The 27,503-nt window shown below is 41.5% G+C and overlaps 1 protein-coding gene across 3 annotated transcripts in view; it reads right to left on the reverse strand.

The window, feature by feature from the left end:
* Positions 1 to 4,824: 4,824 nt before the first annotated feature.
* BASP1 (brain abundant membrane attached signal protein 1) overlaps positions 4,825 to 27,503 on the reverse strand; it is a 133,172-nt gene continuing 110,493 nt past the window's right edge. For 2 of the 3 annotated variants that reach the window (XM_069730588.1, XM_069730590.1), the window contains exon 2: positions 4,825 to 6,437. In XM_069730588.1, the coding sequence (XP_069586689.1) occupies positions 5,717 to 6,427 (711 nt within the window). In that variant the 5' untranslated portion in view covers positions 6,428 to 6,437 and the 3' untranslated portion in view covers positions 4,825 to 5,716. Of the gene's footprint in view, positions 6,438 to 7,654; positions 7,846 to 27,503 lie in introns of those variants that run through there. The other variant, XM_069730589.1, reaches the window with a different exon arrangement.

Consider the following 27,503-nt stretch of genomic DNA (forward strand, 5'->3'; position numbering starts at 1 on the left):
AAAAAAAAAAAAAACTTTTTTCATTTCTGCATCCAAAATTCCATAATGGAGCCAGTTTAAAATGCTCAAACTTGTGAAAGGTCCTCTTTAAATGTGCAGTTTTGTACAGGAGCAGCAACATCACATAAAGAGTACATTGAAATGTAGCACCTTTATTGACATTAGATAACACAAGATCCACAATTTACAACAGGTGATGGTCACAAAAGATACTGTCTGAGTTAAGGTACCTTCACACTCAGCGACGCTGCAGCGATATCGACAACGATGTCGATCGCTGCAGCGTCGCTGTTTGGTCGCTGGAGAGCTGTCACACAGACCGCTCTCCAGCGACCAACGATCCCGAGGTCCCCGGGTAACCAGGGTAAACATCGGGTTACTAAGCGCAGGGCCGCGCTTAGTAACCCGATGTTTACCCTGGTTACCAGCGTAAAAGTAAAAAAAACAAACACTACATACTTACCTACCGCTGTCTGTCCCCGGCGCTCAGCTTCTCTGCACTCCTCCTGCACTGACTGAGCACAGCGGCCGGAAAGCAGAGCGGTGACGTCACCGCTCTGCTTTCCGGCTGACCGACGCTCACAGCCAGTGCAGGAGGAGTACAGAGAAGCAGAGCGCCGGAGACAGACAGCTGAAGGTAAGTATGTAGTGTTTGGTTTTTTTACTTTTACGCTGGTATCCAGGGTAAACATCGGGTTACTAAGCGCGGCCCTGCGCTTAGTAACCCGATGTTTACCCTGGTTACCAGTGAAGACATCGCTGGATCGGTGTCACACACGCCGATCCAGCGATGTCAGCAGGGAGTTCAGCAACAAAATAAAGTTCTGGCTATTCCTCAGCGACCAACGATCTCCCAGCAGGGGCCTGACCGTTGGTCGCTGTCACACAGAACGATTTCCTTAACGATATCATTGCTACGTCACAAAAAGCAACGATATCGTTAACAATATCGTTATGTGTGAAGGTACCTTAAGTCTATTGCTGGTTATGTTCTTCTGTCCATCAGGGAGTAGCAATCTGTACAAGTATGTAAAAAATTATTGTATATATTTATATAAACACTCACGCATATATAAATATAATGATGTGAAAAGTACCAAATTGTTGTTTTTGTTTTGTTTAATTCTTGGCAATTTAACACAATTTTTTTAAAGAATTGGTCATTTTCTGATGACAATTTCCCTTTAAATTTTAAGGGGCATTCTCATCTCCAAGATCCTATCCCAATATGTAGTAGGAATCCAAATAATATTAGCAAATGCCTCTAATTAGAAACCTAGTATAGCTCTTGTGACTTGTCATGTCACTTACCCCATGTGCGGAGAATTCCAGTAACTTAGTTATCCATAATTACGACCACTCATATAGTGAGTTAGTTAGCCGTTAGTGGTGGGCGACATAGTGAATCAAAAGAACTATACTACATTTCATTTTGGAGACATTTGATACTACTACTTATTGGCATAGGATTTTGAAGATGAAAATACCTCTTTAAATATTAAGAAAAAGCACCTAAAGATATACCTGAAAAAAATTCCTTTTGATGGAGTAAATTGTGGATTATTTTGTATCGTATGCTCATCATAGGCGTCTCCTGATCTTTTGGTGTCTACCACAAAGCCAGATATTAATCAAGAAGTATATTCATGCTGGTAGTCAGTTAATCCGATTGCTCATAACTGGTTGGAGAGCTCAAACTCTTTGGGTATTCGCCAGCAGTAACAATACTGCACGTTTAGCCTACAATATCTTCAATGCCTCCTTATTGTTATTGTATTTGTGACTTCATTAACCCATTGGTGGCAGAGCCAATTTGGTAATTTTTACAATTCTGACCACTGTCACTTTATGAGGTTAAAACTCTGGAACGCTTTTACGGATCCCACTGATTCTGAGAATGTTTTTTCGTGACATATTGTACTTCATGTTAGTGGTAACATTTATTCGATAGTACTTGTGATTATTTATGAAAAAAAATGGAAATATGGCGAAAATTTTTAAAATTTTGCAATTTTCAAACTTTGTATTTTTATGCCCTTAAATCAGAGAGATATGTCACAAAAAATAGTTAATAAATAACATTTCCCACATATCTACTTTACATCAGCACAATTTTGGAAGCAACATTTTTTTGTTAGGGAGTTATAAGGGTTAAAAGTTGACCAGCAATTTCTCATTTTTACAACACCATTTTTTTTAGGGACCACATCACATTTGAAGTCATTTTGAGGGATCTATATGATAGAAAATAATGAAGTGTGATACCATTCTAAAAACTGCACCCCACAAGGTGCTCAAAACCACATTCAAGAAGTTTATTAACCCTTTACGTGCTTCACAGGAACTGAAACAATGTGGATTGCAAAAAAAGTTAAATGTTCATTTTTTTCCAACATTTTACTTCAGAACCATTTTTTTTATTTTCACAAGTGTAAAAACAGAAATTTAACCATACATTCTGTTGTGCAATTTCTCCTGAATACGTTGATACCCCATATGTGGGGGTTAACCACTGTTTGGGCGCACCGCAGAGCTTGGAAGTGAAGGAGCGCCGTTTGAATTTTTCAATGCAGAATTGGCTGGAAATGAAATTGGATGCCATGTCACGTTTAGAGAGCCCCTGATGTGCCTAAACAATAGAAACTCCCCACAAGTGACCCCATTTTGGTAACTAGACCCCCCAAGGAACTTATCTAGGTGTGTGGTGAGAACTTTGAATGCCCAAGTGCTTCACAGATATATATATAATGCAGAGTCGTGAAAATAAAATAAATATTCCACAAAAGATTTTTTGTGTGTCAAACAGAAATCAGTCCCAGGAGCGCTGAAGGAAACTCAGACAACATATGTCGTTTGCCACAACGCGTTTCAACGGTAAACACAGTCTTCTTCCCACCTGAAGAAGACGGTGTTTACCGTTGAAACGCGTTGTGGCAAACGACATATGTTGTCTGAGTTTCCTTCAGCGCTCCTGGGACGGATTTCTGTTTGACACACATTCTTATCCTCCTTTGGAGGTATTCAGCTGGATTTGCGGTGGTGCTCGACAACTCCCTTTCATCTCCCCTTCCCTGGGTCAATTCCTCTGCGCTCCCCTCTGACTGCTTTCACTTAACTTACAAAAGATATTTTAGCCCCCAAGCTTTTATTTTCACAAGGGTAACAGGACAAATTGGACAACAACATTTGGAGTCCAATTTCTCTTGAGTATGCTGGTACCCATATGTGGGGGTAAACCACTGTTTGGGCACACGGCAGAGCTCAGAAGGGAAGGAGCGCCGTTTTGGAATGCAGACTTTGATAGAATGGTCTGCGGGCATTACGTTGCATTTGCAGAGCCCCTGATGTACCTAAACAGTAGAAACCCCCCACAAGTGACCCCATTTTGGAAACTAGACCCCCCATGGAATTTATCTAGATGTGTGGTGAGATATGAATGCCCAAGTGCTTCACAGAAGTTTATAATGCAGAGTCGTGAAAATAAAATAAAAAAATATTCCACAAAAGATTTTTTAGCCCCCAAGTTATTATTTTCACAAGGGTAACAGGAGAAATTGGACCCCAAAATTTGTTGTCCAATTTATCCCAAGTACGCTGATGCCCCATATTTGGGGGTAAACCACTGTTTGGGCGCACGGCAGAGCTCAGAAGGGAGGGAGCATCATTTGACTTTTTGAGCGCAAAATTGGCTGTCGTGTTTGGAGACCCCCTGATGTACCTAAACAGTGGAAATCCCCCAATTCTAACTCCAACCCTAACCCCAATACACCCCTAACCATAATCCCAACCCGATAGATAATCCTAATCACAACCCTAACCCCAAAACAACCCTAGTCTCAACCCTAACCATAACCCTAATCAAAACCCTAAATCCAACACACCCCTAATCCTAATCTCAACCCTAACCTCAAACCTAACCCTAATCCCAATACACCCCTAACCCTAATCCCAACCCTAACCTTAAACCTAATCCCAAACGTAACCCTAACTCTAATACCAACTCTAATCCAAACCCTAATCCCAACTCTATCCCTAACTTTAGCCACAATCCTAGCCCTAACCCTAGCCCTAACCCTAAATTTAGCCCCAACCCTAACCCTAACTTTAGCCCCAAACCTAACCCTAACTTTAGCCCCAACCCTAGCCCTAAGGCTACTTCACACTGGTGTCATGTGACATCCATCACAATCCATTGTTTTGGACAAAAACAGAACCTGCAAATGTGCCCGCAGGACACCTTTTTTGCCCATAGACTTGTATTGCTGACAAATGGCCCGTTGTGTTTTGGCGGACCGTCGTCACAAAAAAAAACGTTCAATGTAACTTTTTTTTGTACGTCGCATCCGCCATTTCAGACCACACATGCGTGGCCAAAACTCTGCCCCCTCCTCCCCAGGACAGACTGGGCAGCAGTTCCTTTTTGTCTGTTCTCTGATGTGCGATCACATTGGAGGACAAAAATTAAAATTGCTTTTTTGGTCTTTGCGACCGCCGGTAAACGGTTAATTACCGGCGATCGCAACCGGGGGTCAGTAAAAAAACCCCGAATCATGTCCTCTGGGGTCTTGGCTACCCCCGGCAACCGAGGCCCCAGAGAAAATCCAACTGGGGGCGCTATTCACTTTTTCCACAGCGCCGTTAATTAATTAAGTACCCTTAACTGCCGCCGTTAAAAGGCGTATCGGCGGTTGTTAAGGGGCTAAGAATGTAAAAGAGAGTCAATGACAACTATTAAAAAATGTAGAATTGGGTAAGAATAATAAATGCCTTTAAACTTCTTTTCATTAAAATAAAATGATGAAAAAACAACTCAACTGCTAAGCATTTGTTTCTTAATTATTTTACTTTTATTACTGTTGCACCATTTATACAATTACATATATTTTCAATGCATCCATTTTACATCTTCCGTTATTTTTTTATTTTTTTTTTTTAATATTTTGCACTTTTTTTTTACATTTTTATTAGTAGCTTGCTTTCCAATGAGTGTTGTGTTGGTGTCTGTGACATAGAATGGAAGAAAAACTGGAACTGCAAATCAACGCAGACTTTTTTTTTTGTTTGTTTTTTTTTAATTATTATTCCACTGACCAATAAACAGAACTACAGGTGCACCCAACCACAGACATGCATTAATTCATCATGAAAAATCTAGGTAGACTAAGTAGAATGAGGATGTTATTACTTCCAAAATATCTGGAGAGGAATAAGAGACAGCTAAAGTAGGTTCCGTTGGAAAAGTTTGGCCATTGCTTACTGCTTTAAAAAAAAAAAAAAAAAAAAAATTGACTGCAAATGAAAGCTAAGTCCTAAAAAGATTTGATTGCCTTGGCACAAGCCCTACGGGCAAATTCAAAAACATTTCTCCTGCAATCTTATTGCAGAAGGCAAAACAAGAAAGGTATAACTGTGTGGACTTCCAAAATTGTAGCTGCTGCTCAGATGTAAAAAATAAAGCAAAAATGATCACAAACATCAATATCTAAATCTTTCTTAAATTTACTTATTAATTGACATAGTTGGTGGAATGTGCATTTGTACATTTTCTCCCCCACAAAAATACTATTTGGACTTTTATATCATTTTTTGGGCATTACATGTACTCATTTCAAATCTAAACCAAGTTTGTTAGTATAGCTGAAAAAAATATAATCAAAAACAAAGAAAACATCATCGCAGGTTGTTTTAAGTGGTTATTTCAAACAGGCTGTCCATCTTACTCTTGAACTGCTACGGTTTGATCAGAATTAGCTGCTGGGGTTTCAGTAGCTTTAACTTCATCAGCTGGTCCTGCAGGCTCAGAGGCCTTAGTAGAAGAACTAGGTGCTTCAGGTTCTGGAGACTTCGCGGAAGATGGAGCAGCCTCACTGCTAGGTTTTGAGTCTGAAGCTGGAGCGGTCTCAGTTTTGGCCTCTGGTGCGGATGGAGCCTCAGTCTTTTTGGCTTCCCCATCCTCTTTGCTCTTGTCATCTATTTTACTTGGTGCTGGTACTTCTGTAGGCTGAGAAGTTTTTACTTCAGTGGTAGGTTCAGAGGCTTTAGTGCCTTCACTATTGGCAGCTGGAGCAGGAGATGCAACAGGTGGTTCCTCTTGCTTGGATACAGGAGGTTCAGCATTCTGAGCTTCCACCTTGGCTTCAGACGAAGCCTCTTTCTTCTCAGAATCAGATTTTTGTACTGCATCCTTACTTGTTGCATCCTTCTCTGCTTCTTTGTCCTCAGTTTTGTTCTCAGCAGCTTGTGGCTCCTTGTCATTTTTCTCTTCTTTATTTTCTTTTGCATCAGCATTTTCTATTGGCTGGACCTCCTCAGTTTTAGTTGCCCCTTCTTCCTCTGTGTTGGCTCCATCTGCCTTTTTGTCCTTATCTTTTGATTTGTCATCATTTACATTGTATCCCTTCTTCTTCTTGCTCAACTTTCCTCCCATAATTAAAGCCCTGGAATCAAAAGAAGACAAGAAAAACGTTACCGATGTACCAATGAGAGGCCTTATATCATAGAATTCTAGTAAAAACACACATAGCATATACATTCTTTGGATCTTCGTTAAATATATGTTCACATTAACATTATTTAGTTTGCACAATGCTATGTGATATATATTTATTGATCTAAATGACAAAGTGCCCTAAAAATCACAGAGCAGAATGCTTGGAATGTGCAGAAAGAACTAGATATCTGATATAGTATCTACAAAAGTTACTTATTAGCCAGTGAGCAATTCACTTTTCAGATTTATCTATTGACAACAGAAACATGGATCCCATAATGTTGGGTTTGCATTTGGTAAAAGTTACATACTTAAAGTTGACTTTTTCCTTGATATTACGCAGCTTATTTTACCCGGAAAAAAAGCTAGAAAGTCTAAATAAGGACCTCCTAATTTCTGCAATCAATTGTAAAGGTATAGCAAAACTGGCTGATTTTAGCTTTCACACAGGAACTCTCCTAATATAATTAGAGTATAAATTAATGCACCCAGGAGTAAATTAAATGTTATGCAATGGTCGCTTTACATCAAAAACTAAAAATTGCAAACTAAAACATATCATAGATATAGAGAAAAACATCAAAAATCATCTAACTAAATATGTAAAAGTGTCCTCATTCTGCCACACAAAAACACTAAAGCAATCTACTACAAAATCCAGGGCTGACTAACTGTCACATTATATAAGCAACTAAACACATTTTTTTAATGTCAAGTGACAGGTAGGTTCAAGCATTATAAACCAGATTTTACTACCACTTTAGGGTTACTCTTGCGTAATAACACAATCCAGTAAAATGAAGTAACACATTCTCCAGTATTTAATCAACAATTCATTTTCTAGGGTTAACGTAGACTAGACTACACATGTATATTATAGAACTTCATACTTTAAAAAGTGGTAAAGTCGGATACTGCAGACTGAGCCATGTTTCAGTGTGCTTTAAGATATACCTTTTAGCCTCAATGGCGTTGCTTTGAAATACCAGAACTGGCTATTGGGGTCAGGCTCGGACTGGCACATGGGGAACAGTTGAATTCCCTGGTAGGCCACCGTGCAGGTTTAAGCCACTTACACCACAACCTGAGCAGTAGTTGGCCCAGTATATTTGATTCACTATGTACAGACAAAAGCAGCATCTCATCAGTCATTCCACAAATTACCCAGTTTATTATTATGCAGGAGATTGGAGATGTAATATTTGCATCATGCATCCGAACAGTGGCCCCAAGAATCTATGTAACTGGTGGGCTCTTGGCCGCTCACTCAGGAATGAAAGCAGTTTCTTATCCCATATATCCTCTTATGATTGAATTTTATTCAGTGTTTCTTATCACAAATATAGATTGCAATATTGTTCTGTTGAAGAAAAAATATTTTTAGATGCTTCTCAATACAATACATGACTATATAAATCAAGTTAGCAAACAGAGCCATAACACAAATACATGTTTTGCTTCTGCACAACATCGGTATAATAAGATTCATATCTGATGAAAATGCAAAATGACAAAACATAAAAAGATAGATGAAATTCAAGCAATAAATATGCATACAGAACTAAACTGACACATTAGGACAATTGCGTTTATGACATCTAGTATGCTAACGTACACGCACTATAAAAAAAAAAAAAGTTACTACTTTAAAATACTACCTTAATATAAAAAATATAAATAGCTGCAAAAAATAAAACCACAAATTAGAAAACAGAAAAAAGGACTGTGAACTTCAAATTGGCTTGTATTCATGATCATGGAATAATTAATTGAAAGATAAACAGGAATACACTATTAAATCAGAAATAAACAAGTAAAAAGTTACACAAATCCAACAATTCATCAACAAGGTAGTATCAAAAATCATACAACTCTGCTGATGGCTCTCCAAATGCCATTTAAAGATGCCCTCCTATTAAGTTTCTTTTTATTCACTAAATGTGTGCATGTACTGTAGTGTGCATGTACTGTAGTGTGCATGTGCTAATATACTCACCTACTGCTGATCTCTCTAGGATCCAGTGCTATTCTGCTCCTCTTCTCAGTGATGGCACTGCCCTGCAGACTCTCCGGGTCACACTGCACTGTGTGTGACCCGGAAGTGGCTATTCCAATATAAGTCTATGGAACGTCAGAACGATGATTCATAGGATTTTATTCTAAAAGATTTCTGGCTCATGCAAACAGTCAGTAGGAGAGTCTGTTGAGCAATGACATCACTGAGAAGCGGAGCAGAATGGTGCTGGATTCTGGAGAAGGTGGCGGTAGGTTAATATATTAAGCATACACACATCACACTAAGTACACAGATTATACACAGATTTAGTGAATAAAAAAAGTTCATGGAAGGACTTCTTTAAGAGTCTACATCATCCCTATAGGCATTTTTGCCTTGACCCTTGATGCATTGTTAGATTTGTGACACTTAACAAAAAAATACAAATTCGTTAGACAAAAACTTATTTCTTCATGAATTCTGTAATGAAGTTAGTTACACATCCAATCTGACATTTCATTCTATCCTTTTTTCTGATTCTAAAAGATTTTATTGTAAAAATGTTACTTGTTATTGTAAATGTATGTTAATTGTAAATTAATTGTAAATGTATGTTATTGTAAATGTTACTTGTTAATATTAAAAAAAGCGTGAAAAGTGTTTGCTCCCTTGCTAATTTCCTGTTCTATTGCATGTTTGCCTAATATTTACATTTGTTTGGTGATCTGAAACATTTAACTGTGACAAAGATAACACAAGTAAACAAAATGTAGTTTTTTAATGAAGGTCTTTATTATTAAGGGAGAAAAAAATCCTAACCCACAGGACCCTATGTGAAAAAGTGATCCCCCCTTTAAAACATAACTTAACTGTAGTTTACCACATCTTTTGGAAGAAGAGTCTATATTACCTAGTCACACCCAGGTCTGATTACTGCCACATCTGTTCTCAATCAAGAAATCACTTAAATAAGACCTGTCTGACAAAGTGAAGTAGACCAAAAGCTAGATAACATTCCTTGATCCAAAGAAATTCTGGAACACTTGAGAAACAAAGTAATTGAGATTTATCAACCTTGAAAAGGTTATAAAAGCTATTTCTAAAGCATTGGAACTCCAGCGAATCATATAAAGAGCAATTATCCACAAACAGCAAAAACATGGAATAGTGGTGAACCCTCCCAGTAATGGCCATTCGGCCATAATTACCCCAAGATTGCAGCAACTGTAAGAAAGAGGTAGAGGGAGGGTGAAGGAAAAGACAGCTAACCGAAATGCCCTGCACTTTGTCTGCAAAAATCATCCGCACAGAGCGTCCCAGTCTAAGGCGTGGTTAATAAAGCAGGAAGGAAAGGCGGGATTCTGCAACGATGAGAAAAGTTCAATCCACCAGTAAGATAAAAAGTAACCTTTAATCTATTAAAAACTTGTTTGCAACCAGTATGGGATTCAGTTCAGATGGTATACATAAGGAAACCAACGTGTTTCACCGATATGCCTTAATCATGGTAAGACCATGATTATGGCATATCGCTGAAACGCATTGGTGGATTGAACTTTCCTCATCGCTCAAGAGCGCAGCAATGACTCATCCAAGAGGTCACAAAAGACTCCACAACAACATCCAAAGAACTGCTGACCTCACTTGCCTCAGTTAAGGTCAGTGTTCATGACTACACCATAAGAAAGACTGAACAAAAATTGCCTGCATGTCAGAGTTCCAGGAAGAAAACCACTAGTGAGCAATAAAAGGCTCATCTCAGTTTTGCCAAAAAAACATCTTGATGATCCCCAAGACTTTTGGGAGAAATCTGTGGACCAACGAGACAAGCTTAGAAGTAGCACAGCATTTCAGAAAAGGATCATCATACTAACAGTAAAATATGGTAGTTACAGTCTGATGGTTTGTAGTCTTTTTTGCTGCTTCAGGACCTGGAGGACTTGCTGTGGTAAATGGAACTATGAATTACGCTGTCTACCTAAAAGTCCTGAAGGAGAGTGTCCGGACATCTGTCCGTGACCTCAAGCTGAAGCACACTTGGGTTATGCAGCAGGACAATGATCCAAAACACACCAGCAAGTCCACCTCTGAGTGGCTTAAGAAAAACAAAATTAAAGACTTGCAGTGACCTAGTCAAAGTCCTGACCTTAATCTGATCGAGATACTGTGTCATGACCTTAAAAATGCAGTCCATGCTCTGAAACCCTCTAAAATGGCTGAATTACAATTGATTGCAGTTGTTGCTAAGGGCAGCCCAATTAGTTATAAGGTTTAAGGTGTAATCACTTTTGCACACAGGACCCTGTAAGTTTGGATTTTTTTCCTTTAAAGAAAGAGGCAAATTCTTCAGCAGAAATGAGAGGGGAGGGAAGAGGTGCTGGGGGACGGAGTAGAGAATTGAAAGTGTTTAAGAGCTGTTTCGGGTTGTGAGTCAGGGAGGATATGAGAGATGTGTGTTACTAACATTACTGTTAGTAACACACATTGTCATGGATTAAAATACTGCAGAGCATGCAAGGTCACCCTGCTCATGCCTTTTCCCTATGTCAGGCCCAATTGAGGTTTGCCGATGACCATTTGGTCCCAGTCGCAGCATGGGAGAAGGTCATGTGGCTAGAGGAGACTAAAATAAAACTTTCTGGTATTAACTCTATTTGCCATGTTTGGAAGAACAACAAGGACACCATCCCAACCATAATGCATGGTGGGGGAAACATCATATTTTGGGTTTGCTTTTCTGCAAAGGGGAGAGGTCGACAGCACCGTATTGAAGGGAGGATGGATGGGGTCATGTATCGCAAGATTTTGGCCAACAACCTCCTTCTCTCAGTAAGAGCATTGCAGATGAATCATGACTGGATCTTGAAGCATTACCTTGACCCAAAACACATACCCAGGGAAACAATGGAGTGTCTCCATAAGAAGCATTTCTAGGTTCTGGAGTGGTCCAACCAGTCTCCAGATCTGAACCCAATCGAAAATCTTTGGAGGGAACTAAAACTCAATGTAGTCCAGCTACAGCCCCAAAACCTGAAATATTTGGAATAGATGTGTTTGGAGGAGTGGGCCAAAATCCCTGCTGCAGTGTGTCCAAACGTAATCAAGAACTACAAGAAATGTCTGCAATATGAAAAGGCAAACAAAAGTTTTACCAAGTATTAATTGCTGTTTTTCTAATGTATCAAATACTTAATGCAATAAAATGCAAATGAATTATGTAAAAATTATACAATGCGATTGTCTAATTTTGGAGCGTATGTACACTTCAACTGTGAGACCGAATCTAAAAGTAAAAAACAGACCTCTCCACTTTTTGTCGATGGGAAAACTTGTAAAATCAGAAGTGTAATATAATAATATATCCATTATACACACATACATAAATACATTATATATACATACATACATACACACACACACACACACACACACATACACAGTATATATATATATATATATATATATATACACACACATACATATACACACAGTATGTATATATTTTCTGTAACGCTGCTCCCGGCGCCCATGTATGTTGTTCACACAGTGTGCTTTTTGTAGCACTGGGCGGCCTGCCTGTGTGTGCGCTACTAATTATTAGCTTTTCTCTTTTGTGCACTAATATACCAAGCAATCACTCCCTCCATGGATTGGTAGGCTGTGAGTGATTGCTATATCGGTATTGCTGTACCTGTGTTTCTGCCATCATTAATCGGGTCTGCTGCACCCAGTCAGTGAATTTGTTTGGAGGCCTGAGCATAAGCAGGTAATCCTCTCTGTTTTTTTTTTTCTGTGATTGTCCCCTTCTCCCTGTCATATTTGGATATGAATGTTATAGTATTTTATTATTCCGCTTGTATTTCATTCTATTGAGTGATGATATACTGTAGATGTCATGTACCATATACAGGGCCGCCATCAGGGCATTACTACCCTTACTGATGTAAGGGGCCCGGTGCAGAAGCAAAGGAGGAGGGGCCCAGTCCGGGACACGCTGGCAGAGTTTGTGACCCGGTTGGGCCCGTCCTCTTTTGCTTCTCCTCACCAGGCTTCTGGGCAGCGTCAGTCATCTTTCTTTGCTAACACACAGCCACCCACAGTGCAGGATGTACAAACACTGCCCTGCACGGTGCGTGTCTGTGATTGGCTGTGAGCTCCTACTCACCGCTTCCTGGACCTCTTCTTCAGCTCCAGGGACAAGAGAAGTTTCCCGGTGTGTGCAGAGTGGTGCACAGACTCCATGGCAACAAGCAAGAAAGGGAAGAGGTGGGCGGAGCCAGGTATGTGGGGGGAATTAGACACAGACAGTGCTGAGGTGAGGAGAGTTGGTTGGAGAAGCTACTGAGGAGAGGGGTGATGATGGGAAAAGCTACTGAGTGGAGATTGATACACAGTACTGGGCAGAGGAGAGCAATATTCCTGCGGAGAGGGGAGAAACCTTACAGCACTTTCCCCTGCATGGCTGCTATTCACAGACAGGAGCCCCCTCCCTCCTGTAATGCTCCCAGCAGCTCAGCAGTCGGGACAGGGTGGGGGGAGGTGGGGAGGCGTGCAGGACTGACAAGATTCATTCCTGACTACATGACCCCCCCATTTCCTGTCCTCTATATGTTTGTATACAGTATGTATTGTGTGTGCAGGCTGTGTGATGTACTGTTAGTATATATACAGTATGTATAGTGTGTGCTGTAATCTCCGTATATATACAGTGTTTATGGTGTGAGCAAGCTGTGTGCTGTACTGTCAGTATATATACAGTGTGTATAGTGTGTGCTGTAATCTCAGTATATATACAGTGTGTATGGTGTGTGCAGGCTGTGTGCTGTACTGTCAGTGTATATACACTGTGTGTATTGTGTGTGCAGGCTGTGTGATGTACTGTCAGTATATATACAGTGTGTATGGTGTGTGCAGGCTGTGTGCTGTACTGTCAGTGTATATACAGTGTGTATGGTGTGTGCAGGCTGTGTGCTGTACTGTCAGTATATATATACAGTGTGTATTGTGTGTGCAGGCTGTGTGATGTACTGTCAGTGTATATATAGTATGTATAGTGTGTGCTGTAATCTCAGTATATATACAGTGTGTATGGTGTGTGCAGGCTGTGTGCTGTACTGTCAGTATATATACAGTGTGTATAGTGTGTGCTGTAATCTCAGTATATATACAGTGTGTATGGTGTGTGCAGGCTGTGTGCTGTACTGTCAGTGTATATACAGTGTGTATTGTGTGTGCAGGCTGTGTGATGTACTGTCAGTATATATACAGTGTGTATGGTGTGTGCAGGCTGTGTGCTGTACTGTCAGTGTATATACAGTGTGTATGGTGTGTGCAGGCTGTGTGCTGTACTGTCAGTATATATATACAGTGTGTATTGTGTGTGCAGGCTGTGTGATGTACTGTCAGTGTATACACAGTATATATAGTGTGTGCTGTAATCTCAGTATATATACAGTGTTTATGGTGTGTGCAAGCTGTGTGCTGTACTGTCAGTATATATATATATATATACAGTGTGTATAGTGTGTGCTGTAATCAGTATATATAGAGTGTGTATGGTGTGTGCAGGCTGTGTGCTGTACTGTCAGTATATATACAGTGGGGCAAAAAAGTATTTAGTCAGTCAGCAATAGTGCAAGTTCCACCACTTAAAAAGATGAGAGGCGTCTGTAATTTACATCATAGGTAGACCTCAACTATGGGAGACAAACTGAGAAAAAAAAATCCAGAAAATCACATTGTCTGTTTTTTATCATTTTTTTTGCATATTATGGTGGAAAATAAGTATTTGGTCAGAAACAAACAATCAAGATTTCTGGCTCTCACAGACCTGTAACTTCTTCTTTAAGAGTCTCCTCTTTCCTCCACTCATTACCTGTAGTAATGGCACCTGTTTAAACTTGTTATCAGTATAAAAAGACACCTGTGCACACCCTCAAACAGTCTGACTCCAAACTCCACTATGGTGAAGACCAAAGAGCTGTCAAAGGACACCAGAAACAAAATTGTAGCCCTGCACCAGGCTGGGAAGACTGAATCTGCAATAGCCAACCAGCTTGGAGTGAAGAAATCAATAGTGGGAGCAATAATTAGAAAATGGAAGACATACAAGACCACTGATAATCTCCCTCGATCTGGGGCTCCACGCAAAATCCCACCCCGTGGGGTCAGAATGATCACAAGAACGGTGAGCAAAAATCCCAGAACCACGCGGGGGGACCTAGTGAATGAACTGCAGAGAGCTGGGACCAATGTAACAAGGCCTACCATAAGTAACACACTACGCCACCATGGACTCAGATCCTGCAGTGCCAGACGTGTCCCACTGCTTAAGCCAGTACATGTCCGGGCCCGTCTGAAGTTTGCTAGGGAGCATTTGGATGATCCAGAGGAGTTTTGGGAGAATGTCCTATGGTCTGATGAAACCAAACTGGAACTGTTTGGTAGAAACACAACTTGTCGTGTTTGGAGGAAAAAGAATACTGAGTTGCATCCATCAAACACCATACCTACTGTAAAGCATGGTGGTGGAAACATCATGCTTTGGGGCTGTTTCTCTGCAAAGGGGCCAGGACCACTGATCCGGGTACATGAAAGAATGAATGGGGCCATGTATCGTGAGATTTTGAGTGCAAACCTCCTTCCATCAGCAAGGGCATTGAAGATGAAACGTGGCTGGGTCTTTCAATATGACAATGATCCAAAGCACACTGCCAGGGCAACGAAGGAGTGGCTTCGTAAGAAGCATTTCAAGGTCCTGGAGTGGCCTAGCCAGTCTCCAGATCTCAACCCAATAGAAAACCATTGGAGGGAGTTGAAAGTCCGTGTTGCCAAGCGAAAAGCCAAAAACATCACTGCTCTAGAGGAGATCTGCATGGAGGAATGGGCCAACATACCAACAACAGTGTGTGGCAACCTTGTGAAGACTTACAGAAAACGTTTGACCTCTGTCATTGCCAACAAAGGATATATTACAAAGTATTGAGATGAAATTTTGTTTCTGACCAAATACTTATTTTCCACCATAATATGCAAATAAAATGTTAAAAAAACAGAATGTGATTTTCTGGATTTTTTTTTCTCAGTTTGTCTCCCATAGTTGAGGTCTACCTATGATGTAAATTACAGACGCCTCTCATCTTTTTAAGTGGTGGAACTTGCACTATTGCTGACTAACTAAATACTTTTTTGCCCCACTGTACAGTGTCTATAGTGTGTTCTGTAATCTCAGTATATATACAGTGTGTATGGCGTGTGCAGGCTGTGTGCTGTACTATCAGTATATATACAGTGTGTATAGTGTGTGCAGGCTGTGTGCTGTAATGTCAGTATATATACAGTGTGTGCAGGCTGTGCTGTAATGTCAGTATATATATATATATATATATATATAAATATATATATATAGGGTGTATAGTGTGTGCAGGTTGTGTGCTGTACTGTCAGTATATATGTGTATATACAGTGTGTATGGTGTGTGCAGGCTGTGTGCTGTAATGTTAATATATATGTGTATGTACAGTGTGTATGGTATGTGCAAGCTGTGTGCTGTAATGTCAGTATATATGTGTATAGTGTGTGTGCAGGTTGTGTGAGCATATATGTGCAGGGCCGCCATCAGGGTAATACTGGTGTATGTGACACTCGCTCTTCTGCTCATCGGACCCCAGCAGTTGGATTCTGCCACTGCAGTAACTGAACCAGCGTCCAAGATGCAGGTTCAGTTAAACTCTGCCATGCGGGCCGACACGGCAATAGTTAAAAGCCGCCAACCAATCATAGGCAAGCAGCTGACGTCAGCACGCACGTCGCCGGCGTATGACATCATTGTTATTTGCCGGCGAGTCCGCGCTTAAAATGACTGGAGGGGGCATCGCCGCTAGACCACGGCCAGGTTAGGAGAAAGTGTTTTATTTTTTTTTATTGAAAGCGGCAAACCTCAATATGTTTTGGGGACACATGGTACAATGGAGACAGGATGGAGACATATGGGGCAGGATGGAGACAGATGAGGCAGGAACACGGGGCAGGATAGAGACAGATGGGGCAGGATCATGGGCACAATGGAGACAGATGGGGCAGGATGGAGACAGATGGGGCAGGATGGAGGTAGATGGGCAGCATGGAAACAGATGGGGCAGCATGGGTAGATCATATGGGGCAGGATAGGTCATCACATTGGTGCAGAAGTGTTGTCTTCCCAAGAGTGGGCAGTGGGACTGTGGATGGTTCAAGGGGTGGAGATGTAGCCTGGGCAGAGTCTCAAGGGGGCCCCGAAAAAGTTGCCAGTATGGGGCCCCGAAATTCCTAGCGGCAGCCCTGACCGTATATATATTTCAAGAAGGTCCTTTGATATGTTAATTATTTTCTTGTTTTTCCATTCACATGTTGCTTAAAACAATTGCATTTACTTAGAATTTTAATTTCATGTTTCAAGATAAACAGTGGCTGTTAAAAAAGAACTGCTTTTGCTTGTGCTAAATGTAGTAGTATATAATTCCATTTTATTTCCCACATTAGCTAGATACCATAAGTATATTTTGAGAAGTGTATAAAGATTAATCAATTAAGCTACATGGCATATGTATTTTCTGTTCCCAAGAAAATGTAAGCTGCATATAGCAACCCCAAGTGACAGTGCCTAAAAAATATTCTCCCTTAAAGGGAACCTGTCACCCCCAAAATCGAAGATAAGGTAAGCCTACTGGCATCAGGGGCTTATCTACAGCGTTCTGTAATGCTGTAGATAAACCCCCAATGTAATCCTGAAAGAGAGGTTAGATTATACTCACCTGGGCAGGCGGTCCGATCCGATGGGTGTCCCGGTCCAGGGCCTCCTATCTTCATAGGATGATGTCCTCTTCTTGTCTTAATGCTGCGGCTCTGGCATACTGTGTCTGCCCTGTTGAGGGCAGAGCAAAGTACTGCACTGCGCAGGTGCCGGGAAAGGTCAGAGAGGCCTGGGGCCTGCCCACTGCAGTATGCCGGAGCCACAGCGTGAAGACAAGAAGAAGACATCATCATATGAAGATGGGAGGCCCTGGACCGCGACGCCCATCCGACCGGACCGCAGCGGGACCGCCCCTGGGTGAGTATAATCTAACCTCTTTTTCTCATCTTTCAGGTAACATCGGGGGCTTATCTACAGCATTACGGAATGCTGTAGATAAGCCCCTGATGCCGGTGGGCTTACCTCATCTTTGATTTTGGGGGTGACAGGTTCCCTTTAATGACAGACGCAATCTGTTTAATCTCAAAACCTTAATTGCAGCAGCAGTAAAACACACATTATAAAGTTAGCGTTTGCTTAGTTTAAGCTTTTAAAATACTATGGGCAGATTCATCAAGCAAGTTTTTACAGAATTATAGCATGAAATGTCTTGAAAGGTTACAAAAATTTGGTGAATCCATTAATGTTAAAGAAAAATGTTAAACCTACACACTGGTACGGAGAACGAGGCATTCATTTTTTTGTTTTACAATGGATCTGTCAGCAAATATGAATACAGTCACCAGAATCACGAGGCAACAGCTAATCCTTCACCTGCTACAGCTGTGACCCAGAAGATGATAATTTTCTAAATTGTGTGCATGTTTAAACTAGGGTCACACCATTGTATTTTCTCTCATCTAAGAGGATCACACTGATCACACTCTGATCACACTCATTGACCTGCATGACCAAGTACGATCTGAATATCGGATGCAAAAAAAACCACAATGGTCAAGGAAATAACTTGAATCTGGCATAAATATTGATAAACAAAAAAATATATGAAAATGAACAAATGAAAGTCAACCATGCTTCCACAGAATTAAAAAAAAATAAAAAAAAAATCATGATATAGGCCTGGACAGAAAGATCCTTAACCCCTTCATGACCCAGCCTATTTTGACCTTAAAGACCTTGCCATTTTTTGCAATTCTGACCAGTGTCCCTTTATGAGGTAATAACTCAAGAACGCTTCAACGGATCCTAGCGGTTCTGAGATTGTTTTTTCGTGACATATTGGGCTTCATGTTCGTGGTAAATTTAGGTCAATAAATTCTGCATTTATTTGTGATAAAAACGGAAATTTGGCGAAAATTTTGAAAATTTCGCAATTTTCACATTTTGAATTTTTATTCTGTTAAACCAGAGAGTTATGTGACACAAAATAGTTAATAAATAACATTTCCCACATGTATACTTTACATCAGCGCAATTTTGGAAACAAAATTTTTTTTTTGCTAGGAAGTTATAAGGGTTAAAATTTGACCAGCGATTTCTCATTTTTACAACGAAATTTACAAAACCATTTTTTTTAGGGACCACCTCACATTTGAAGTCAGTTTGAGGGGTCTATATGGCTGAAAATACCCAAAAGTGACACCATTCTAAAAACTGCACCCCTCAAGGTACTCAAAACCACATTCAAGAAGTTTATTAACCCTTCAGGTGCTTCACAGCAGCAGAAGCAACATGGAAGGAAAAAATGAACATTTAACTTTTTAGTCACAAAAATTATCTTTTAGCAACAATTTTTTTATTTTCCCAATGGTAAAAGGAGAAACTGAACCACGAAAGTTGTTGTCCAATTTGTCCTGAGTACGCTGATACCTCATATGTGGGGGTAAACCACTGTTTTGGCGCACGGCAGGGCTTGGAAGGGAAGGAGCGCCATTTGACTTTTTGAATGAAAAATTGCCTCCACTCTTTAGCGGACACCATGTCACGTTTGGAGAGCCCCCGTGTGCCTAAAAATTGGAGCTCCCCCACAAGTGACCCCATTTTGGAAACTAGACGCCCCACGGAACTTATCTAGATGCATAGTGAGCAATTTGAACCCCCAGGTGCTTCACAAATTGATCCGTAAAAATGAAAAAGTACTTTTTTTTTTTCACAAAAAAATTCTTTTAGCCTCAATTTTTTCATTTTCACATGGGCAACAGGATAAAATGGATCCTAAAATTTGTTGAGCAATTTCTCCTGAGTACACCAATACCTCACATGTGGGGGTAAACCACTGTTTGGGCGCACGGCAGGGCTCGGAAGGGAAGGAGCGCCATTTGACTTTTTGAATGGAAAATTAGCTCCAATTGTTAGCGGACACCATGTCGAGTTTGGAGAGCCCGTGTGCCTAAACATTGGAGCTCCCCCACAAGTGACCCTATTTTGGAAACTAGACCCCCCAAGGAACTTATCTAGATGCATATTGAGCACTTTAAACCCCCAGGTGCTTCACAGAAGTTTATAACGCAGAGCCATGAAAATAAAAAATAATTTTTCTTTTCTCAAAAATGATTTTTTAGCCTGGAATTTCCTATTTTGCCAAGGGTAATAGGAGAAATTGGACCCCAAATGTTGTTCTCCAGTTTGTCCTGAGTACGCTGATACCCCATATGTGGAGGTAAACCACTGTTTGGGCACACGGCAGGGCTCGGAAGGGAAGGCATGCCATTTGGCTTTTTAAATGGAAAATTAGCTCCAATAATTAGCGGACACCATGTCACGTTTGGAGAGCCCCTGTGTGCCTAAACATTGGAGATCCCCCAGAAATGACCCCATTTTTTGGAAACTAGACCCCCAAAGGAACTAATCTAGATGTGTGGTGAGGACTTTGAACCCCCAAGTGCTTCACAGAAGTTTATAACGCAGAGCCATGAAAATAAAAAAAATAAATTATTATTTTCTCAAAAATGATCTTTTAGCCTGCAATTTTTTATTTTCCCAAGGGTAACAGGAGAAATTTGACCCCAAAAGTTGTTGTCCAGTTTCGCCTGAGTACGCTGATACCCCATATGTGGCGGTAAACCACTGTTTGGGCACATGCCGGGGCTCGGAAGTGAAGTAGTGACGTTTTGAAATGCAGACTTTGATGGAATGCTCTGTGGGCGTCACGTTGCGTTTACAGATACCCTGATGTGGCTTAACAGTAGAAACCCCCCACAAGTGACACCATTTTGGAAACTAGACCCCGAAAGGAACTTATCTAGATGTGTGGTGAGCACTTTGAACCCCCAAGTGCTTCATAGAAGTTTATAATGCAGAACCGTGAAAATAATAAATACGTTTTCCTTCCTCAAAAATAATTATTTAGCCCAGAATTTTTTATTTTCCCAAGGGTTACAGGAGAAATTGGACCCCAAAAGTTGTTGTCCAGTTTCTCCTGAGTACGCTGATACCCCATGTGTGGGGGTAAACCACTGTTTGGGCACACGTCGGGGCTCGGAAGTGAAGTAGTGACTTTTGAAATGCAGAATTTGATGGAATGGTCTGCGGGCGTCACGTTGCGTTTGCAGAGCCCCTGGTGTTCCTAAACAGTAGAAACCCCCCACAAGTGACCCCATTTTAGAAACTAGACCCCCCAAGGAACTTATCTAGATATGTGGTGAGCACTTTGAACCCCCAAGTGCTTCACAGACGTTTACAACGCAGAGCCGTGAAAATAAAAAATCAGTTTTCTTTCCTCAAAAATAATTATTTAGCCCAGAATTTTTTATTTTCACAAGGGTAACAGGAGAAATTGGACCCCAGTAATTGTTGTCCAGTTTCTCCTGAGTATGCTGGTACCCCATATGTGGGTGTAAACCACTGTTTGGGCACACGTCGGGGCTCGGAATTGAGGGAGCCCCATTTGACTTTTTGAATACGAGATTGGCTGGAATCAATGGTGGCGCCATGTTGCGTTTGGAGACCCCTGATGTGCCTAAACAGTGGAAACCCCCTCAATTCTACCTCCAACACTAACCCCAACACACCCCTAACCACAACCCTAACCCCAACACACCCCTAACCCTAACCACAACCCTAATTCCAACCCTAACCCTAAGGCTATGTGCCCACGTTGCGGATTCGTGTGAGATTTTTCAGCATCATTTTTGAAAAATCCGCGGGTAAAAGGCACTGCGTTTTACCTGCGGATTTTCTGCGGATTTCCAGTGTTTTTTGTGCGGATTTCACCTGCGGATTCCTATTGAGTAACAGGTGTAAAACGCTGCGGAATCCGCACAAAGAATTGACATGCTGCGGAAAATACAACGCAGCGTTTCCGCGCGGTATTTTCCGCACCATGGGCACAGCGGATTTGGTTTTCCATAGGTTTACATGGTACTGTAAATCTGATGGAACACTGCTGCGAATCCGCAGTGGCCAATCCGCTGCGGATCCGCAGCCAAATCCGCACCGTGTGCACATAGCCTAATTCTAAAGGTATGTGCACACGCTGCGGAAAACACTGCGGATCCGCAGCAGTTTCCCATGAGTTTACAGTTCAATGTAAACCTATGGGAAACAAAAATCGCTGTACACATGCTGCGGAAAAACTGCACGGAAACGCAGCGGTTTACATTCCGCAGCATGTCACTTCTTTGTGCGGATTCCGCAGCGGTTTTACAACTGCTCCAATAGAAAATCGCAGTTGTAAAACCGCAGTGAAATGCGCAGAAAAAACGCGGTAAATCCGCCATAAATCCGCAGCGGTTTAGCACTGCGGATTTATCAAATCCGCAGCGGAAAAATCCGCAGAGGACCAGAATACGTGTGCACATATCGAAACCCTAGCCCTACCTCTACCCCTAACCCTAGCCCTAACCCTATTCTAACATTAGTGGAAAAAAAAAATTCTTTATTTTTTTATTGTCCCTACCTATGGGGGTGACAAAGGGGGGGGGGGTCATTTATTATTTTTTTATTTTGATCACTGAGATATAATCTATCTCAGTGATCAAAATGCACTTTGGAACGAATCTGCCGGCCGGCAGATTCGGCGGGCGCACTGTGCATGCGCCCGCCATTTTGGAAGATGGCGGCGCCCAGGGAGAAGACGGTCGGACCCCTGCAGGATCGGTAAGTATGATGGGGTGGGGGGGAGAGCACGGGGGGGGGAGGGATTGGAGCATGGGGGGGTGGATCGGAGCACGGGAGGGGTGGAACGGAGCACGGGGGGGTGGAACGGAGCACGGGGGTGGATCGGAGCACGGGGTGGTGGATCGGAGTGCAGGGGGGGTGATTGGAGCACGGGGGTGGTGACTGGAGCACGGGGGGAGCGGAGCACAGTACGGAGGGGAGCCAGAGCAGTGTACCGGACAGATCGGGGGGCTGGGGGGGCCATCGGTGGGGTGGGGGCACATTAGTGTTTCCAGCCATGGCCGATGATATTGCAGCATCGGCCATGGCTGGATTGTAATATTTCACCAGTTATAATAGGTGAAATATTACAAATCGCTCTGATTGGCTGTTGAAAGTGAAACTGCCAATCAGAGCGATCGTAGCCACGGGGCGGTGAAGCCACCCCCCCTGGGCTAAACTACCACTCCCCCTGTCCCTGCAGATCGGGTGAAATGGGAGTTAACCCTTTCACTGGATCTGCAGGGACGCGATCTTTCCATGACGCCACATAGGCGTCATGGGTCGGATTGGCACCGACTTTCATGACGCCTACGTGGCGTCATGGGTCGGGAAGGGGTTAACTTAATGTTTTGTTGCACAACCTTTTGAGGCAATCACTGCAATCAAACAATTCCTGTAACTATCAATGAGACTTCTGCACCTCTCGACAGGTATTTTGGTCCACACCTCAAGAGCAAACTGCTCCAGTTGTCTCGTGTTTGAAGGTTGCCTTTTCCAGATGGCATGCTTCAGCTTTTTCCAAAGATGCTCAATAGGATTTAGGTCAGGGCTCATAGAAGGCCACTTCAGAATAGTCCAATGTTTTCCTCTTAGCCATTCTTGGATGTTTTTAGCTGTGTGTTTAGGCCATTATAATGTTGCTAAACCCATGACCTGCAACGGAGATCAAGCTTTCTGACACTGGGCAGCATATTTCTCTCTAGAATCCCTTGGTAGTCTTGAGATTTCATTGCACCCTGCACAGATTCTAGGCACCCTGTGCCAGATGCAGCAAAGCAGGCCCAGAACATAACAGAGCCTCCTCCATGTTTCATAGTAGGGACAGTGTTCTTTTCTTGATATGCTTCAATTTTCTGTCTGTGAACATAGAGCTGATGTGCCTTGTCAAAAAGGTTCCATTTTTGTCTCATTTGTCCATAGGGCATTCTCCCAGACGCATTGTGGCTTGTCAACATGTAGTTTGGCAAATTCCAGTCAGGCTTTTTTTTTTCTTTCAACAATGGTGTCCTCCTTGTTCGTCTCCCATGAAGTCCACTTTGACTCATACAACGACGGATGGTGCGATCTGACACTGATGTTCCTTGAGCTTGAAGTTCACCTTTAATCTGTTTAGAAGTTTTTCTGGGCTCTTTTGCTATCATTCATGTTATCTATCTCTTTGATTTGTCATCAATTTTCCTCATGAAGCCACGTCCAGGGAGGTTGGCTACAGTCCCCTGGATGTTAAATTTCTGAATAATATGTGCAACTGTAGTCACTGGAACATCAAGCTGTTTGGAGATGATCAAATTAACATGTTTGTTTAATTTTCTTTCTAATCTCCTGAGAACTCATTCCTTCGCTTCCTCTGGTCAATGTTGAGTGTGATACACACCATGTCACCAACAGCACAGTGAGTATCTGTAGCCCTGTATACAGGCCCACTCACTGGATCCAAGATTGTAGACACCTGTGATGCTAGTTAGTTTACACACCTTGATTTAACATGTCCCTTTTGTCACATTTTTTTCAAGGGTACCATTTCTGTCCTGGCCTATTTCATGAGTTTTATTTTTTTTTTTAATTCTGTAGAAGCATGGTTGAAAAGCAATGTGACTTTCATTTGTTCATTTCATTGATCTTATTATTACTTTTTTCAGATTCAAGTAATTTATGTGACCATTGTGGGTTTTTCTGTCATTAAATGAGGGGTACCAAAAATTTTGACCACGTGTGTATGATACTCTGAGGCTGTTCACATGTTTATTTTTTTTCCTCGGACCGAGTGGTCAGCGGAAAATTACAGAGAAATGTCCGAATTGTATTCAAGTGTTAGATCAAAATCGTCAATGCAAGTCTGAGTCTGAAAAAATAAAAATCAGACTGCAATTGAATGTCAACCAATTTGCATGGATTGTCAGAAAGGAGAAGGTGGGGAAATATTTAACATTCTACTTCTCTGTATGTATGAATAAACACTAATGACACTCAGACCATACTCACATATACATATATACAGTACAGACCAAAAGTTTGGACACACCTCATTTAACCCCTATCTGACCTCGGACGGGATAGTACGTCCGAGGTCAGATCCCCTGCTTTGATGCAGGGCTCCGGCGGTGAGCCCGCACCAAAGCCTGGACATGTCAGCTGTTTTGAACAGCTGACATGTGCCCGTAATAGGCGCGGGCAGAATCGCGATCTGCCCGCACCTATTATCTAGTTAAATGCCGCTGTCAAACGCAGACAGCAGCATTTAACAACCGCATCCGGCCGGGCGGCCGGAAATGACGTCATCGCCGACCCCCGTCACATGATCGGGGTCGGCGATGCGTCTCCATTGTAACCATAGAGGTCCTTGGCTGTGAGCGCCACCCTGTGGTCGGCGCTCACAGCACACCTCCATTTCTGCTACATAGCAGCGATCAGCAGATCGCTGCTATGTAGCAGAGCCGATCGCATTGTGACTGCTTTTAGCCTCCCATGGAGGCTATTGAAGCATGGCAAAAGTAAAAAAAAAAAGTTGAAAAAAATGTTAAAATAAAAAAAATATAAAAGTTTAAATCACCCCCCTTTCGCCCCAATCAAAATAAATCAATAAAAAAAATATAAAATCTACGCATATTTGGTATCGCCGCGCTCAGAATCGCCCGATCTATCAAATAAAAAAAGCATTAACCTGATCGCTAAACAGCGTAGCGGGAAAAAAATTCAAAACGCCAGAATTACGTTTTTTTGGTCGCCGCGACATTGAATTAAAATGCAATAACGGGCGATCAAAAGAACGTATCTGCACCGAAATGCTATTATTAAAAACGTCATCTCGGCACGCAAAAAATAAGCCCTCAACCGACCCCAGATCACGAAAAATGGAGATGCTGCGGGTATCGGAAAATGGCGCAATTTTTTTTTTTTTTAAGCAAAGTTTGGAATTTTTTTTCACCACTTAGATAAAAAATAACCTAGTCATGTTAGGTGTCTATGAACTCGTACTGACCTGGAGAATCATAATGGCAGGTCAGTTTTAGCATTTAGTGAACCTAGCAAAAAAGCCAAAGCAAAAAACAAGTGTGGGATTGCACTTTTTTTGCAATTTCACCGCACTTGGAATTTTTTTCCCGTTTTCTAGTACACGACATGCTAAAACCAATGATGTCGTTCAAAAGTACAACTCGTCCCGCAAAAAATAAGCCCTCACATGGCCAAATTGACGGGAAAATAAAAAAGTTATCGCTCTGGGAAGGAGGGGAGTGAAAAACGAACACGGAAAAACGAAAAATCCCAAGGTCATGAAGGGGTTAAAGGGTTTTCTGTATTTTCATGACTATGAAAATTGTACATTCCCACTGAAGGCATCAAAACTATGAATTAACATGTGGAATTATATACTTAAAGTGTGAAAGCAAAAGGTGGCTACTTTGAAGAACCTAGAATATAAGACATAATATCAGTGGCTTCACACTTTTTTGTTAAGTATATAATTCCACATGTGTAAATTCATAGCTTTGATGCCTTCTGTGTGAATGTACACTTTTCCTAGTCATGAAGACACAAAAAAAAAAATCTATAAATGAGAGGGTAAGTCCAAACTTTTGGTCTGTGTATATATATATATATATATATATATATATATATATATATATATATATATATATATATATATATATATATATATATATATATATATATATACTAGATGGCAGCCCGATTCTAAAGAATCGGGAGTCTAGAATCCATATATACTTTATTTATTCAAATGTAAGAATAATACAATTAATAAATAATAGTAAGAAAGAACAAAAATAATAGGCAGTATATGGAGAAAACACCAAACAAAAGTTCAAAATTGGTGTGAAAATGTCACTGAACCACTTCACAACTAAATATATATAGTTTTGGTAAATGGTATTATCATTTTTTGACGAAATTCGGCAGGAGCTTGAAGAGCAACGTCACTGGGCCCGCCTCCACGCAGTAGAAACTTGCTGTGAGGTAAAAATTCAAAAATCACACCAAAATGGCGGGCGGAGTGTGTCACAGTACGGCACGTTTCTGATTGGTCGCTCACAGCAGGCGGCAACCAATCAGACACTGGACACTGTTGACGTCACTTATCTCCGGACATTAGCTCCGGACATTAGCTCCGGACAAAGCCACGGAAGTTGGCACAAATTGCAGGAAGTAGTATTCTAGGCAATTAATCTCCGGACATTAGCTCTGGACATTAGCTCCGGACATTAGCTCCGGACAAAGCCACGGAAGTTGGCACAAATTGCAGGAAGTAGTATTCTAGGCAATTATATATTAGATATATATATACAGTGCCTACAAGTAGTATTCAACCCCCGGCAGATTTAGCAGGTTTACACATTTGGAATTAACTTGGCATTGTGACATTTGGACTGTAGATCAGCCTGGAAGTGTGAAATGCACTGCAGCAAAAGAGAATGTTATTTCTTTGTTTATTTTTTTTAAAAATTGTGAAAAGTCTTTTCAGAGGGTCATTTATTATTCAACCCCTCAACCCACCAGAATTCTGTTTGGTTCCCCTAAAGTATTAAGAAGTAGTTCAGGCACAAAGAACAATGAGCTTCACATGTTTGGATTAATTATCTCTTTTTTCAGCCTTTTCTGACTATTTAAGACCCTCCCCAAACTTGTGAACAGCACTCATACATGGTCAACATGGGAAAGACAAAGGAGCATTCCAAGGCCATCAGAGACAAGATCATGGAGGGTCACAAGGCTGGCAAGGGGTACAAAACCCTTTCCAAGGAGTTGGGCCTACCTGTCTCCACTGTTGGGAGCATCATCCGGAAGTGGAAGGCTTATGGAACTACTGTTAGCCTTCCACGGCCTGGACAACCTTTGAAAGTTTCCTCCCGTGCCGAGGCCAGGCTTGTCCGAAGAGTCAAGGCTAACCC

Source organism: Ranitomeya imitator, chromosome 6 (assembly GCF_032444005.1).
Source record: "Ranitomeya imitator isolate aRanImi1 chromosome 6, aRanImi1.pri, whole genome shotgun sequence".
Taxonomy (NCBI): domain Eukaryota; kingdom Metazoa; phylum Chordata; class Amphibia; order Anura; family Dendrobatidae; genus Ranitomeya; species Ranitomeya imitator.